This window comes from Urocampus carinirostris, chromosome 2 (assembly GCF_059441175.1).
Source record: "Urocampus carinirostris isolate Australia breed hairy pipefish chromosome 2, RoL_Ucar_1.0, whole genome shotgun sequence".
NCBI lineage: Eukaryota > Metazoa > Chordata > Actinopteri > Syngnathiformes > Syngnathidae > Urocampus > Urocampus carinirostris.
Genome location: NC_142350.1, coordinates 3,969,501 through 3,985,392, shown reverse-complemented (window position 1 = coordinate 3,985,392; position 15,892 = coordinate 3,969,501). Strand labels below are relative to the sequence as shown.

Sequence of the window (15,892 nt, the reverse complement as noted above, 5' to 3'; positions counted from 1 at the left end):
CAAATTAACGTTATGGTAACAGCTAATCACTCAGCCTTTCACCTTAGCTATTTTTTATGCTCTCTCACTCACAAACACATGCTTGATTAACAACCTGATGTGATAAGGGATAATATATCTGTCTACACCTGAACGTTTTTCCCTTAAACAAGTTGATTACACTTTCTAAGCTATCGCTCAATCTCTCACACCTACACTTTTCTACCACGGCGTGGACATTTTAAAATATATTTGATCAGCGGCTTGATTCACGATAACAAGCATGTCGGGACTCCGGAGTGAGCAGAGCTGCCGCTGTTTGCAGACTGCAGTGTGCCGAGTTGCAAAAGCTTTTGCTTCACTGGCTCCGCCCCAGTCGTTTGTCAAATCTAAAGGCTCGGATTGGGTAGCGATGAGAAGGGAGATGAGTAGGAGCGAAGGAGAGGCTCCGCTACGTCTAAGCTTAAACAATCGGCCATTCAAAGAAATGAAAGTTCTGATATCAATATCCGTCACTTTACCAAGTATCGGGGCTGATAATCGGTCGCTAGATAATTGGTCAACCTCTAGTCCTGATCACTCTTAAAATTAGATGTTATGAACATTGTTTACCAAAACCAGATTCAACATGGTGCTCCAGGATGTGATAAAATACTTTTTAATTATTAAAAGAATATTAGGATAGGTAATTCTCAGGATAGTGCTTGTAGAGTGGCCAAAGTTGTAAGTGCATCTCAAAATTGCGCAGTGAAAATTATTAGCCTCAACATTTTGCAAAATATAGAAGTAAAGAACTATGAATATACATTTTTCAATACATAGGTATGGTATTTTTTGTTTTTACATCTTGTGTTCTTGATTGAATCAGTGCTACAAAATACTATGAATCTTCCATAGTTTGCAACACAAGTTTATAGCAAATTTTAAAAATTGAATTTTTGATCAAAACAACAAAAGATGCTCATTTTTGTATCGACAATGTTGCTTTGTTATTAATGGAGCTTTAGTGCCACATTTGGCACTAATGCTGCAGCAGGTTTCTTTTTAAGATATGATATTGTCTAAGAACCATTTTTGACGCTCTTAAATGCTCCTGGGGAAAAAAATCTTAATCTAAAAATTCTCTATCCATTCTTAAATTACTTTCAATATTTGGCAGCTCTGTGGAATTTGTCTGGTCACAGGTGTTGTTTTTTTTCCAGAGAGGGGTTTGATTTGGGGTCAGAGAAAGACAAAAGTGATCAAATCCATCCAGCTGGGTGAATTTCAGAGTTTGGGGGTCACGAAGTTGTCTTCTTTGTTCTAATGTAATTGTCAATATAAATCGTTCACTATACCCAGAGGAAAAAAATGTCGGATGACTGATCTATCAGGGTTGAGGAAGGGAAGAAGGAGTTAAAGATGCAAGAAGGTATCTCAGCATACCACACCGATTAGCTTCAGAAAGGAGTTTCAATATGAAGAAATAACATTTCGTGTCCAAATGCAGCCACTTTTGACTCCTTGTTTAAAAGCGCTAGCACAAACTCAAACCTCCAGGTACTAATATTAATTTGTCTCCTCAACCCAACAAGAAAGAGCACATACTCCGCTGAAGTTGTTTCCGTTTAGCTCCCAGCCATCGTTCATCCTCGCCACCGAAGCCCTTAAATGTGAAAACTGCAAGAAAATCCCCTGCGTGATTTATCGCCGGAATTTTGTCCTCCGCTAAACAAATCGGTGTCCCTTTTCCTCCGCTAAATTATGCATGCGGCATTTTCGCTATAACAGGCTAATTTTGTGTTTTACAAAGACGGAGAAAATCCCCTTTGGAGGTGAGCCGTATTCTTTGTGGATAAAAAGCAACGCTTGGGGTGTTTTGGCAGCAGGACCACCTTTTGTGTGTCCTCCGACCTAGCATGGATTGCACTGACTTTAATAGAATGTAAATTGGCGGAGGTATCAGAGATAGTCGAGCATATTGTTTTTGTCCTTTTTGGGAAACACTCATGAACTGAAGCACTGAATTGTAGCATTTTGCCAGCCAGCAGTTCTTAACGCCACTTAGTCTTAGGCTCAATTCCATTACTACCTCTTCCACCAAGGCCTGTCATCTTGGTCTCAGGATCAATCCCGTTACTTCATCTTTCACCTAGCCACTTCATGTTGTTAATCTTCCTCATCCCCCTTCCACTTCTTTGGCGGGTAAGTAACATACTTTCTGCTTACTCCGTCATCACTGTATGCTATGTTTATTGCACACCCCTCTGAAGGAATTTACATTCAATAACACAAATAGTTGGTTAATTCCCTTCCACAACTGCTTCCAACTTGTAAGAAATGTCAAGGGGGCGTGGCTGAGGGAAGCTAGTGTGCTCCCGAGCTTACTCTGTGAAAAGGGGCTTTTGTCCCTCCATAGTTCACCTTATGCAAGGTTTTACTTTCTTACCCTCATTGTGAACATGTTTTGCTAAAGTAAGGAGTAAAATTGAGGTGAGGGGAAGGGGGACTAATGGGATTTAGCCACAATCTCCTCTGATTTAAGACCACCCCTTTTTTTTCTTCCATCTGGTGTTTGTGCAAATCAGTAGCTGTCACTGAAACATCTGTTGCAAACAGATTTTGTCAATCCGGCATTTTCCCTAGGAGGATTTGATTTTGAGCCGACACCCTCCTTAGATTCATCCTGCGTGAGATTATGGATGCATGTCTGTCTTGGAGTAGGATTATGAATTATGAAATAGTCTGTAGAAGTAGTTGAATTTCAATTGCTCTGAACAGGAGGCAAAAATGTAATTAAATTCCTCTTTACTAGCGTGGTCTTGTTATATCTAGCTTTATCTTTACACTGCAAATCCATCACAACTTGCCCATTGTTTCTCCACGGAAGAAAATCCAATCTTCCGAGACTTGTTTTTGGTCCGTCAGTAATTTGTTTGACAAAGATGAACATATGTAAATCTTCCTACACTTACATTTTCTTTCTGTGTGTCTCTAGGTTCAATTACAGATCAACACATCATCTCACAAGCAATGGTTTCTATGAGTTTCTTAACTGGTTTGATGAGCGGGCGTGGTATCCCCTGGGAAGGATTGTTGGTGGAACGGTAAGAATAAGAAGCTGTCTTAGCAATACGTTAAATTGAGTTATGCTTGTGAGAACAGCATCAGGCATTACACACTTCATTTTGCTGCTCCTTCCGGCATGAACTCTAAAAAAAAAAGAATCAATACAATAATCCATTCTGAAATAATTTAAGACCTGAATGCTTTTCCAAAACATTGCTGAGATTTTTTTCCATAGCCATTCCATTTCCCTTAAGGACTGCTGAGGTGCCCGCAGACCTGTTCTGAAAATGGCTCACCAGTGTTTGCTCATTTCAATTTTCTAGTAAAATTATTTTTTTCTGCAGTTGACCGAGTTGATTTTTAATCGTGCTTCCAATAATTAACCTTGTAATAACATAGTAACAATAACATGATAAGTTGTTATGTGAGAAATGGGAAAAAAAAACGTGCTGCTTTCTCCGCTAATTAGTAACAAAAAGTAGCTTTCAGTGTGAAAAAGGTTGGAGACCCCCGCTTTAGGCCTTAATTTGATCAAGAACAAACGACAACAGATACTGCAGCTCAGTTTACATATTCGAGGGTTAAGTTTGAACTTAACAGAGAGCCTTTCTGCACTTAACACTTTCTGCGTTTTCTGCTCTCGCATCCTTTTATTGACAACGTTTGAAGCACACCCGTATTATGGATTGTGAAATCAGGGTCTTGTGATAACAGGAAGAGGCCAAAAGGAATGAAGCCCATAGCAATTCTTGTAAATGAGTAAATGTATGATAACTGTGTCTCACACACACCTGTGTTTCTTGTGACACCAGTAAGATGCCAAAAAGAATGAAGTCCTCCGTAAAAATGAGTACTGTTGTGATGTCCTGTCCCAACAAGAAGAGCCCAAACAGTGGAGGCCATAAAATTATTAGTAAATGAGTAAATATTCAACTATATGAATGACAAACCCTGCATGTCTTATGACATTATGAAGTGGTTAAAACAATGAAGCCCTGAGTAAATATATAAGTACAAATTGATTACATTTATGATGCCCTTATAAAATCTTTGACATTTTTGTTTATACTACTAAATGGGTTAATGTATACACTAACGATGCGTCACAGACCCTGCATGTCTTGTGACATGAAGAAGAGGCCTAAAACAATGAAGCCCATAGTAATATGAGTTAATATATACTATGTGTCATGCATCTTCCTGTCTTTTGACATCAGAAGCAGGCCAAAAAAGGATACCCTCACAAAATATAAGCTTTGAGTAGATATATACCTAAATATAATCTTTGACAGCTAACCTGTCCTATAAAAAGCTGCATATTTACAGCGCATCAAAAGAAAAAAAAAATCTCTTTGGGAAAAAGTGTTTAAATTCCTTCTACATCTTTTTCAAACATTTGAATATTTTATTTGCAATTTCCCACAATGCTTACATCCCTGCTCTAGTTGCAGTCACATGTAGGTTCTTGGTGCATTTCCTTTTTTTTTTTTTTTTTTTTTTTCCTACTATCTCATGAATTGTGTATGGTAACATTAAGCCCCCAAGCACTCCGGTTGTCGGGCCATTTGGCAAATGGATGGGCCTTTATCACTGAACGTGACAGTCGACTTTGTTTGCACACTGCTCTAGTTTATTTCCATTTGGACACTAAAGAGGGGAACTGCCTCATAAGCTTTCTCCTGAAAAATCAAATAAATCACGAGGACTTAACGTCAGTCTTTTACGATTAGCTAGATTATCGTGCTAGCCAGCCAAAGCAATTTGTAACCTTTCAAAAGGCAAAAATAATGTGTTAATATACAGGAACGTCTTAAAAAATAAGAATATTGTGGGGAAGTTCTTAATTTTCTGCAATGCTGAGAAAAAAAAAGAAAAATGTCATGAATTCTGGATTCATGAGAAAATTTAGTGCATTTTATTTAAAGATTGATTTTATTCTGGAACCGCGCTCGACTGTCCACCTTCCGGTGTCTTACAAAATTCCTCGGGAAACAGTGGGTGAAAAAGATTTTTTAGAAATCCAAGGGTTGCTATAATCTCCTTCATTTGGTAATTCTAGGTTGTGACCGAAATAAACACGTATTCATGCATGACATGTCTGTTTCAGGTATACCCGGGCCTGATGGTGACAGCGGGCCTGATCCACTACGTGCTGAACCTACTGCACATCACTGTGCACATCCGTGACGTTTGCGTGTTCCTGGCGCCCGTCTTCAGCGGACTGACGGCCGTTTCTACTTTCTTGCTAACCCGGGAACTGTGGAACCAAGGAGCCGGCCTGCTGGCCGCCTGCTTCATCGCCATCGTGCCCGGATACATCTCTCGTTCGGTGGCAGGATCCTTCGACAACGAAGGCATAGCCATTTTCGCCCTGCAGTTCACATACTATCTTTGGGTAGGGGTGTAAACTTTTAAATTGTTACTTTTTATTATGTGTATCATGTGTTTCTAATGTGGTGCTTTGTGGAAACCAGGTATCCCACTAAGAAAACCTTCCAAAAATAGCTCACCAGTGATCAGTCATTGTGATTTCATAGGAAATTTGATTTCTAACTGGAATCATGTTTTGTGGTTGACTGAGCCTATGGCTCAGGAGGTAGAGCGCTCATCTTGGGATCAAGATATCGCAGTTCGAATCCCGGCTCCTCCGTGTTACATGTCGAAGTGTCCTTGGGTAAGACACTGAACCCCTAATGCCTCCAATAAGCAGGTTAGCGCCTTACGTGGCTGCACGGCCGCTATTGGGAAATGTGAAGCACACTGTAAAGCGCTTTGGGAAGTCTTGACTTGAAAAGCGCTATATAAATGCAGATCATTTCATTTCATAGTTATCTATCTATCTATCTATCTATCTATCTATCTACTTTGGTCATATCCCTCAAGAGGGGTGACCGACAGCAAGACAAACACATACAATAACAAATAAAATAAAAGGGGGGAAAAAAACAAAAAAAAACACAACATTTTTTGGACCATGGCCAACCCAATTGCCCAAACACCCAAACAAGTTAGGCACCTCGGCACCTAAGTTGGTCTTGCTTTCGTCCCTCCAGATGAAATGGGACACCAGAAAGCGGCCATGTCACTCGGGTCAGGGTGACACAACACTCTCTTCTGTTCAACAGCAGCTTTCACTGGTTTACCCCTGCCGCATCATACGGGTGCCCAGCCCATCCTTAAGAACGTGTCCACAATCCCACTATCCTTTCACAACACCTCCCCACTTCTTTCCTATCACCAACAAGAGCTCTAGCTTCCATTATATTTAGACCTCTTTCCTGCAGTGCACTCAAACACCATCCATCCACGTCAATCGCGGCCTTCCCATTGGTTTCCTTCCATTTAATTCTGCTCTGTAGATCCTCTTCAAGTTTCGCTCCTCATCCATCCTCTCCATGTGTCCAAACCAACCGAGTACTCTCTTATCAACACGCTTGCTCAGTTCCACGACTACTCCAGTTCTGTCTCTCACAATTTCATTTCTCAATCTATCCAATCTTGTCACTCCTAACATACTCCTCAAACACTTCATCTCAAAAACATTCAATTTCCTTCTTAAATCTGCATTCAGGCTCCAAGTCTCTGCACCATACAACACAGTCGGCACAATCACACTCTCATACAGTCCCCTCTTAACATCCATACTCATACTCTTGTTGCTCATCACTCTCCTCAGAGCACCCAAAACCTTCTTCCTTGATTCACTCTGTGCAATACCTTGCACTCCATTCCACCAACTGCAGCCACATCACAACCCTAGTACCTAAAGCTTTCAACTTCTTCCAGCACCTGTCCATGCTATCTAATTTCTAACGTCATGCCCACTCCATCACGTGAACACTTCATCACCTTATTCTTCCCAACATTGACACATAACTTACGCCTATCAGATACTCTTCCAAACTTCGTCACCAACCTTCTCAATGTTTCCTCAGAATCAGTCACAAGCGCTGTGTCATCTGCAAACAACAACTGATTTACCTGCCACACCGTTTCCCTGTTATCGATCATCTCTGCACCTCTGCCAAATACTCTTACATTCACCTCTCTCTCCACACCATCCATGTAAACATTGTACAGCCATGGTGACATCACACACCCCTATCTTACACCAGTCAACACAGGGAACCACTCACTTGTCTCACTCCCTACTCTTACACATGCTCTGCTGTTCATATAAAAACTCTTCAATGCTTCCAACAACTTTCCACCCACTCCATACATTACCATCACTTGCCACAACGGCTCTCTATCAACTCTGTCATACGCCTTTTCCAAGTCAATGAAAGCCAAATAAACCTCCTTACCTTTTGCAAAATATTTCTCAAACACCTGTCGTACTGCAAACACCTGATCCACACATCCTCTTCCTTTCCTGAAACCACTCTGCTCCTCCATCACCACCTCATTCGTTCTTTCTCTCACTCTCTTAATCAAGACTCTTCCATACAGCTTACCTGGCACAGACAACAAACTGATACCGCTCGAATTGCTACATTCATACTTATCACCTTTACCCTTGTATAATGGCACCACACATGCACTACACCAATCAACAGGAATCACACCACTTAAAAAGCATACATTCAACAGACGTACTAACCAGTCAATCATAGCTGTGCCACCTTTTTTCAGGCATTCAGCAGTACAACCATCCATCCCAGGCACCTCCCCCCTTTTTCACTACCTCTTGCACCTCCCATGTTTCCACAGGCTTCACATTTAAATCACCCAACACGGGCACATTTAAATCACCCAACACGGGCATTCTCTCCATACCATTGATCGCCTCGACTCTCACTTCTCTCCCATCCTCCACATTTAGCAACTCCTCAAAATACTCTGCCCATCTCGTCCTGACTGCACTACCGCTAACCAGCAATCTACCATCCTTATCTTTCACTTTCCTTTCCAGACTCGCTGTTTCTTACTCTTTTCACTTCTTTCCAGAACACTTTTCTCCTTTCCTCAAAGTTCACTCCTATCTTTCGACACCATTCATCCTTTGCTTTCCTTTTTGCTGCTTCCACTGCCGCTTTTACCAACCTTTTCTTCACTTTATAGCTTTCATACGCATCGCCACTCTTATCTTGCAGCCACTCCTCAAAGGCACGTCTCTTTTCTGTCACAGCCTCTGATACCTCATCATTCCACCATTCACTTCCTTTACTAATACCTCGACCAACTTTTCTCATTCCACACACTTCTTTTGCACTCCTCAACACTGCCTCTTTAAACCACTTCCATTCAATTTCCACACTCTCCATTTCTCTTCTACTAATCCGTTCATACTCTTCCCTTATCCTCTTTAAACTCTTTCCTTTTCTGCCTTATTCAACTCTGACATTTTCACCTTTTCCCTCACACTCTTCTTATAACTAGTCCTCCACAATCCATCTATTCTCAGTTTTCCTTCCACATAGAAATAATCAGACATACCACTCATTTCACCTCTGTAAACATGAACATCCAACAATCTACTTAACATCCCTTTCCTAACCACTACATAATCCATCAGTGCTCGGTCCATCATCTTGCTACTATCCACTCTTACAAAGGTATACTTATTCACGTCCCTCTTTTTAAACAATGTATTTCCAATCACCGACTCATTTTCCACACATAACTCAATCAATTTCTTCCCACTCTCATTTCTTCCTGGTACTCCATATCTACCAATCACATTTTCAACCGTTTCATCACCCACTCTAGCATTCAGGTCACCTAGTATTACCACTTTCCACCCTTCTTTCGCACTTGCCACACATTCAGACAAGTCCTTCCAGAACTCCTCTCTCTCCTCAGCGCTTCTTTCTGAACCAGGTCCATATGCACATATAAAATCCAGCCCCCTTTTCTTTGCCTTGCTGTCTTTTAGGGAGTAGTGATAGAGAGGAGAGGATCCCCAGGCCCCTCGCTCCCTCCACTTTAGTCGCCTCTTACGACACACAGCGGACCACGGTGGGAGAATTCTCTTACCTCTCACGAGGAGAGGGCCCCTCACCACAGGGCAAAATAGTTATATCGTTATCTTATAGTTACAACCTGGTAATAACAAGATAACTATCATTTGTTTTTGTAAAAATGTAAAACTGGTCGCCTTTCGCTCCAATCAGTAACAAAATAACTTTAAGCCTCTAAAAGGTTGTGAAGTAGTCATCAAATATTTTCGTAAATTTTTTGAGTTAAATTTATTTGAGTTAGGTACTGAGAAAAAAATTGGATTAAAATCTTACTTTGAGGTAATTCATTACTTGAATTTTAGTTTTATTTGTATTGTTCATAATATTTGAAAAAATATCAAATGTGTTATTTTAAATATTTTTATAATTTTTGAATGATTTATCAACTCTTTATTTTCCATTAATTCAAATAATGTCATATTTTACTACCATAATTTAGTTTGTGTTACTTTAATTTGGTTTTTATTTGTGTTATTTTATTTAAGGTTATTTTAAAAACGTACAATATTTTACCTAAAATCTGTTTTTGTATTTAAATGTGAAAATGTGTTTTCAAATTGTTTTTTCAACTGCAGCTGTTTTGTTTAAACTCATCTCATATTTTACTTAAGAAAAAGTGTGTGTGTGGTGTGTGAGATTCTTTTTAAGGTCTTGGAAAAATCTACAATATTTTATTTTAATTTTTAATTTTCAGCTGCAGCTTATTTTATTTTTATTATTTGATTTTTTTCATGACCTCAGTCATATTTTACTAATTAAGTTATTATTTTTTTCTCTCTAATTTTAAGTTCTCAAATAATTAAATAGATAAAATACGATATAAATACTTGATGATTAGCCTCAATAAATTGTAAAAATACAGTTCAAGTAATAAATTAACTAAAAAAAATGTGTAAAATATCTGAAGTAAAGTTATGTTTGTTTATATAGCCCTTAATCACAAAGGGCTGCACAGACTCAGGCAAACTACAGACTATTATTAGACAATCTCCCGATCTAAAACCTACATGATATATATTATAAATGTAAAATTCTGCTCATAGATAAATCTGCTCAAATAAAAATATAACATTGACTAAATGACTATGCATTTTTTAGGTTTCTTAAGTAAAAAAATCTATTTTAAAAGTAATTATTTTGAAGTTTAATCAAATTGAATTTTACTACTTACTTCATTCTATAAACATACCTATACCTATAAATATATTTGTTAAATATTCAAAACTCTGCTGCAGTCCTTTTTTCTTCCCTTTTAACCGACACACTTTGTTTTATCAAAAAGTGGCCTTCACTTTGTTATGGCCTCAGATGATGAATTATAGATCGGTCGTCTTACAAAGCTACCAAGTTAATGGATGCCCTTCACAATAAAAACCTTTCGAGAGATCGGAGGATACAGAACTCTATTGTTCCTTTTCACAATGTCTCATTTAAATTTAGACATTCAGTTGGATTTTTTTGTTCGATATTAAGTGTATAAGAGTAAAATCTTTGCATGGGCAAAGGAACAACTTCCTTCTTTTTTTCCTTCCCTGATACTGTGTAAAAGGGTTCATGTCTTTCCTAGGTGAAATCTGTGAAGACTGGCTCGGTGTTTTGGACAATCGGCTGTTGCCTCTGCTACTTCTACATGGTAAATACTGTCTAGATCATTGCATCGTACGGTTTCTCATCCGACTTGTTTGCACAATATTTTTCTCACTGAATTGAAATGATTATGTACGGGAAGTAATACGTTAAAAAAATGTTATTTCTTGCAGGTATCTGCGTGGGGCGGCTACGTATTTATAATCAACTTGATCCCCCTCCATGTGTTTGTGCTGCTGCTCATGCAACGTTACAGCCGAAGAGTCTACATCGGTAGGGTGCTCCCGTCCATAGAAATAACAGGTTTCGGGGAATCGCTTGAAAAAATCCAGACAATGTCGATCCAAATCAGCAATACAAAATTACATTGAAATGTATGATAACAATAATATATAATGATCTTTAGTAGAACAGAGCGTCCTTTTTGGATGCTTTAAATTCAAATTGCAAATTTTTTGCATCCCGCTACTGTGGTTTGTAATTTAGGGGAAAACCTAGAATAAAAGAAAATCTTTAGAAACGTGTGCATGTAACTTTTTTTTTTTCCAAAACCAAACCGAATATTATATAATGTATATTGTATAATATATATTGGTGTGTGTGTCACACACCCCGTACGTCTTGTGACACCAGGAAGAGGCATAATGGGACGAAGCCCTCAGTAAATGCATAATAAATACTTGTTGATTCCTAATAAAACATTTTACATTGTTATTCCTCTCTCCAGCTTACAGCACATTCTACATTGTTGGACTGGTATTGTCCATGCAGATTCCGTTTGTCGGCTTTCAGCCAATCAGGACCAGCGAACACATGGCGGCTGCTGGTGAGTCACGTGACAGAAGTGCATCTAATGCTCTAGGTTTTTTTTTTGTTGCCAATTTATTCAACTTTGTCGAAATTTCTCATCGCAGGAGTGTTTGCTCTCCTGCAAGCATACGCTTTCCTGCAATACTTAAGAGACAGGCTGACCAGACAAGAATTCCAGACGCTCTTCTTCTTGGGCGTGTCTCTTGCGGCTGGCGTGGTTTTCCTCACCGTCATCTATCTCACGTACACAGGTAGAGGGCCCTAGCAATCAGGATATTTAAGCTGGCATTACAATATCTTCATTGCACTGATATTTGTTTTATATTTATGTTTTTGAGATGAAGTGTTTGAGGACTATGTTAGGAGTGACAAGATTGGACAGACTGAGAAATGAAATTGTGAGGGACAGAACTGGAGTAGTCGTGGAACTGAGCAAGCGTGTTGATAAGAGAGTACTCGGTTGGTTTGGACACATGGAGAGGATGGATGAGGAGCGAATGTTGAAGAGGATTTACAGAGCAGAAGTCAATGGAAGGAGACCAAGAGGAAGGCCGCGATTGACGTGGATGGATGGTGTTATGAGTGCACTGCAGGAAAGAGGTCTAAATATAATGGAAGCTAGAGCTCTTGTTGGTGATAAAAAGGAGTGGAGAGGTGTTGTGAAAGGATAGTGGGATTGTGGAAGCGTTCTTAAGGATGGGCTGGGCCGTATGATGCAGCAGGGGTAAACCAGTGAAAGCTGTCGGGCCCTGCTGTTGAACTAAAGAGTGTGTTGTGTCACTCTGACCCGAGTGACATGGCCGCTTTCTGGTGTCTCATTTCATCTGGAGGGACGAAAGCATGACCAACTTGGGTGCCGAGGTGCCTAACTTGTTTGGGTGTTTGGACAATTGGGTTGGCCACGGTCCAAAAATATTTGTGGTTTGTTTTTTTTTTTGTTTTTTTTTTTTTTTGCTATTTATTTCCCTTTTATTGTATGTGTGTGTCTTGCTGTCGGTCACCCCTCTTGAGGGATATGACCAAGGTAGAAAGATAGATAGACTAATATTTTGATATTGGTCTTCAGAAATCTAATCCATCATTACTGTATTTAAACTTAAAGTCCAGGTCCAGCACTTATCTTTAGTTTTGTTTTTTTAGCAACAAACAATATCCCATAACCACAAAAGAGCATTTGAAGATCTGTTTCTCAAAGGCAGAACAGTTACCATATGCAGTATCATTTAATTGTAACTATGCGTTTTCAATTTTATCCACCGTTTTTCCACCATGTAAGGCACACTTAGAAATTTCTGGCCATCGAGGGGTTTTCAGGTGCGCCTCATAGTCTGGAAAATATGTTAATTTATTGATGAATCTGTTCAATTTGAATCTCTTATGTTGAAATGCAAATGTGTTATTTTGTGTAAAAGCAAAATGGAAATTGTTGCACGTTGGCATACTGCAACCAACTCTTAATGCTTAAGGGCCTGTTTCCTAGGAGACGTGCCCTCTGATGATTGTTGACCAGGCAATCAGGGTCGATGGTTTTAGCTTACCTGCATGTCCAAATAAATTTATTTCTTGGTTTTACGGTTGTTCAAGCGTTTTTCCATCTGTGTGGCAGCATGAGAGAACAGAGAGCAGTAAAAACTCTCAGCTGATGTCTCAGGATACATTTTTTTCTGTTTGTTGTCATTGATATGACACCGAGCTTAACTACCAACGGACAGTGACCACAGCTTTAATTTCTTCCTTTGAATGGTGAAAACTGCAACAATACAATACCGTACATTGAGTATGTTGAGCTGGCGGAAATGGAAGTGATGCACGGAACCCGGAAGTAGTATTGTTTGGCTACTTTTTTCCAAATTAATGTCAGCTAAACACATTATCTATGTAGAACACTTCTTAATAAACTTGCATCAGTTTTTAGGCTTGTATTATATTTTAACCACAGTAACCTATTTATTAAAGAAAAACAGTTATTGTAAGGGTAACACATGCTCCATATGCAGTGCTAAGAATTATGGCTTGAACAGGGTTGACATCCCTTCGGAACAAAATCTTATACAGGACTGTCTCAGAAAATTAGAACATTGTGATAAAGTTCTTTATTTTCTGTAATGCAATTAAAAAAACAAAAATGTCATACATTCTAGATTAATTACACATCAACTGAACTATTTCAATCCTTTTATTATTTTAATATTGCTGAATTTGGCTTACAGCTTAAGAAAACTCAAAAATCCTATCTCAAAATATTAGAATATCATGAAAAAGTATACAAGTAGGCTATTCAACTAATCACCTGAATCATCTAATTAACTCGAAACACCTTGCGAGGGTTTCCTGAGCCTTAAAAACACTCAGCTTGGTTCAGTAAACTAAATCACAAGTATGGGGAAGACTGCTGATCTGACTGCTGTCCAGAGGACCATCATTGATACCCTCCATCAGGAGGGTAAGACACAAAAATAAATTTCTCAAAGAGCAGGCTGTTCACAGAGAGCAGTTTCAAAGCATATCCACAAAAAGTCTGTTGGAAGGGAAAAATGTGGCCGGAAACGCTGCACAACCAAGAGAGATGACCGCAGCCTTAACAAAATTGTGAAGAAGAGCCACTTCCAGAATTTGGGGGAGCTTCAAAGACAGTGGGCTGAAGCTGGAGTCCAGGTATCAAAAGTCACAGTTCACAGACGTGTCCGGGAAATGGGCTACAATAGCCGTATTCCCATGGTCAAGCCACTTCTGAACTCAAGACAACGGAAGAAGCGTCTGACTTGGGCTATGGAGAAGAAGCACTGGACAGTTGCAGAGTGGTCCAAAGTCCTCTTTTCAGACGAAAGCAAGTTTTGCATTTCATTTGGAAGTCAAATCCAAGTTGCTTGAAATCCAGTGTGAAGTTCCCACAGTCAGCAATGGTTTGGGGAGCCATGTCAGCTGCTGGTGTTGGTCCACTGTGTTTCATCAAGTCCAGAGTAAATGCAACTGTGTACCAAGAGATTTTAGAGCACTACATGCTTCCATCTGCTGAAAAGCTCTATGGAGATGAGGATTTCATTTTCCAGCATGATCTGGCACCTGCCCACAGTGCCAAAACCACCAGTAACTGGTGCACTGACCATGGCATCACTGTCCTTGATTGGCCTGCTAATTCCCCTGACCTGAACCCCATCGAGAATTTGTGGGGTATAGTTAAGAAGAAGATGAAAGACACCAGACCTACAAATGCAAATGAGCTGAAGGCCGCTATCGAAGCATCCTGGGCATCAATAACACCTCAGCAATGCCACAGGCTGATTGCCTCCATGCCACGCCGGATTGATGCAGTAATCCGTGCAAAAGGATTCCCAACCAAGTACTGAGTGCATCAATGGACATTTTCAAATGTTTGATTTAGTTTTGCTGTTATAAAATTATTTTTTTACTTGGTCTGAGGAAGTATTCTAATATTTTGAGATAGGATTTTTGAGTTTTTTTCAGCTGTAAGCCAAAATCAGCAATATTCAAATAATAAAAGGCTTGAAATAGTTCAGTTGATGTGTAATGAATCCAGAATGTATGACATTTTTGTTTTTTTAATTGCATTACAGAAAATAAAGAACTTTATCACAATATTCTAATTTTCTGAGACAGTCCTGTAGATTGGAAATTTCACAGTCTTCCCCTTAAACCACAATGTCAGATGCAATTCAAGCTAAAAAAGTAACTGGATCCACACAGATAGCTGATGAAATAACTATATTTTGTATAGAAATATTATATAAAGTTTGCTAGCTGTAAATCTAAATCAGCGAGGCTCAACTGACATTTTTTGGTGTTTATTGTCCTTTTCGTGGATATTTCTTCCTTTTAATAAGCAGTTCTGCGATGCGGTTACCACAGTTTCACGCCTCCTTCTCTGATTATTGATTTTTTTACGAGTCATTTTTATGGAATTCCATCAGTGAGGAAGTGTCTTTTGAGTATTTAGGGAACGCTTTTGATCATGTTCCACATTACAATTGACAGCAATTCCCAATTTAAAAGCATATCCATCAAAACATTTTTAACTCTCCTACTGGGATTGGAACAGACTTGAACCTATGCAATTGTTACAAATATATGGTATGTTTTAAAGCCCCAGAGTGTATTATATAGCAGCCCCTAGTGGTTTATAATAAGCAAAAACACATGTAATCTCTCATAACCATGACATGGTGTTTAGAAATGTCATTCCGTTACACAGGCGTACATGTTTGGTGGCCATCCTGCTACTACAGAAGTCCAAATGGGATTTTGTGGCGCTAATTTGTCCTGGTGCTTCTTTTTGGCATGAAACGGATACTCACGACACACAGCTGAGCCCTGCGTGTGAATCTCCGAGTCCCGTCATTTAAGACTTTTTTTCCCCACTGTTTCCTTCTCTAGCCACTCGTGTAGGCCACTTGGTGCAATCTATAGCTCGTCTCTGTTAGTTAGCTTATTATGATTCGGCCTTCCTTGTGACCCGCGTTTCACAGCTGCTAATACAAACAAACATT

General features: G+C 39.3%; 1 protein-coding gene across 3 annotated transcripts in view; it reads left to right on the top strand.

Moving 5' to 3' along the window:
- The window catches only part of stt3b (STT3 oligosaccharyltransferase complex catalytic subunit B), a 36,476-nt gene that overhangs the window by 10,284 nt on the left and 10,300 nt on the right, over nt 1-15,892 (top strand). For all 3 annotated transcript variants that reach the window (XM_088328434.1, XM_088328436.1, XM_088328433.1), the window contains 6 exons: nt 2,957-3,065; nt 5,135-5,422; nt 10,558-10,623; nt 10,751-10,850; nt 11,305-11,403; nt 11,492-11,638. In XM_088328434.1, coding sequence (XP_088184560.1) covers nt 2,957-3,065; nt 5,135-5,422; nt 10,558-10,623; nt 10,751-10,850; nt 11,305-11,403; nt 11,492-11,638 — 809 coding nt within the window. The remainder of the gene's footprint in view (nt 1-2,956; nt 3,066-5,134; nt 5,423-10,557; nt 10,624-10,750; nt 10,851-11,304; nt 11,404-11,491; nt 11,639-15,892) is intronic.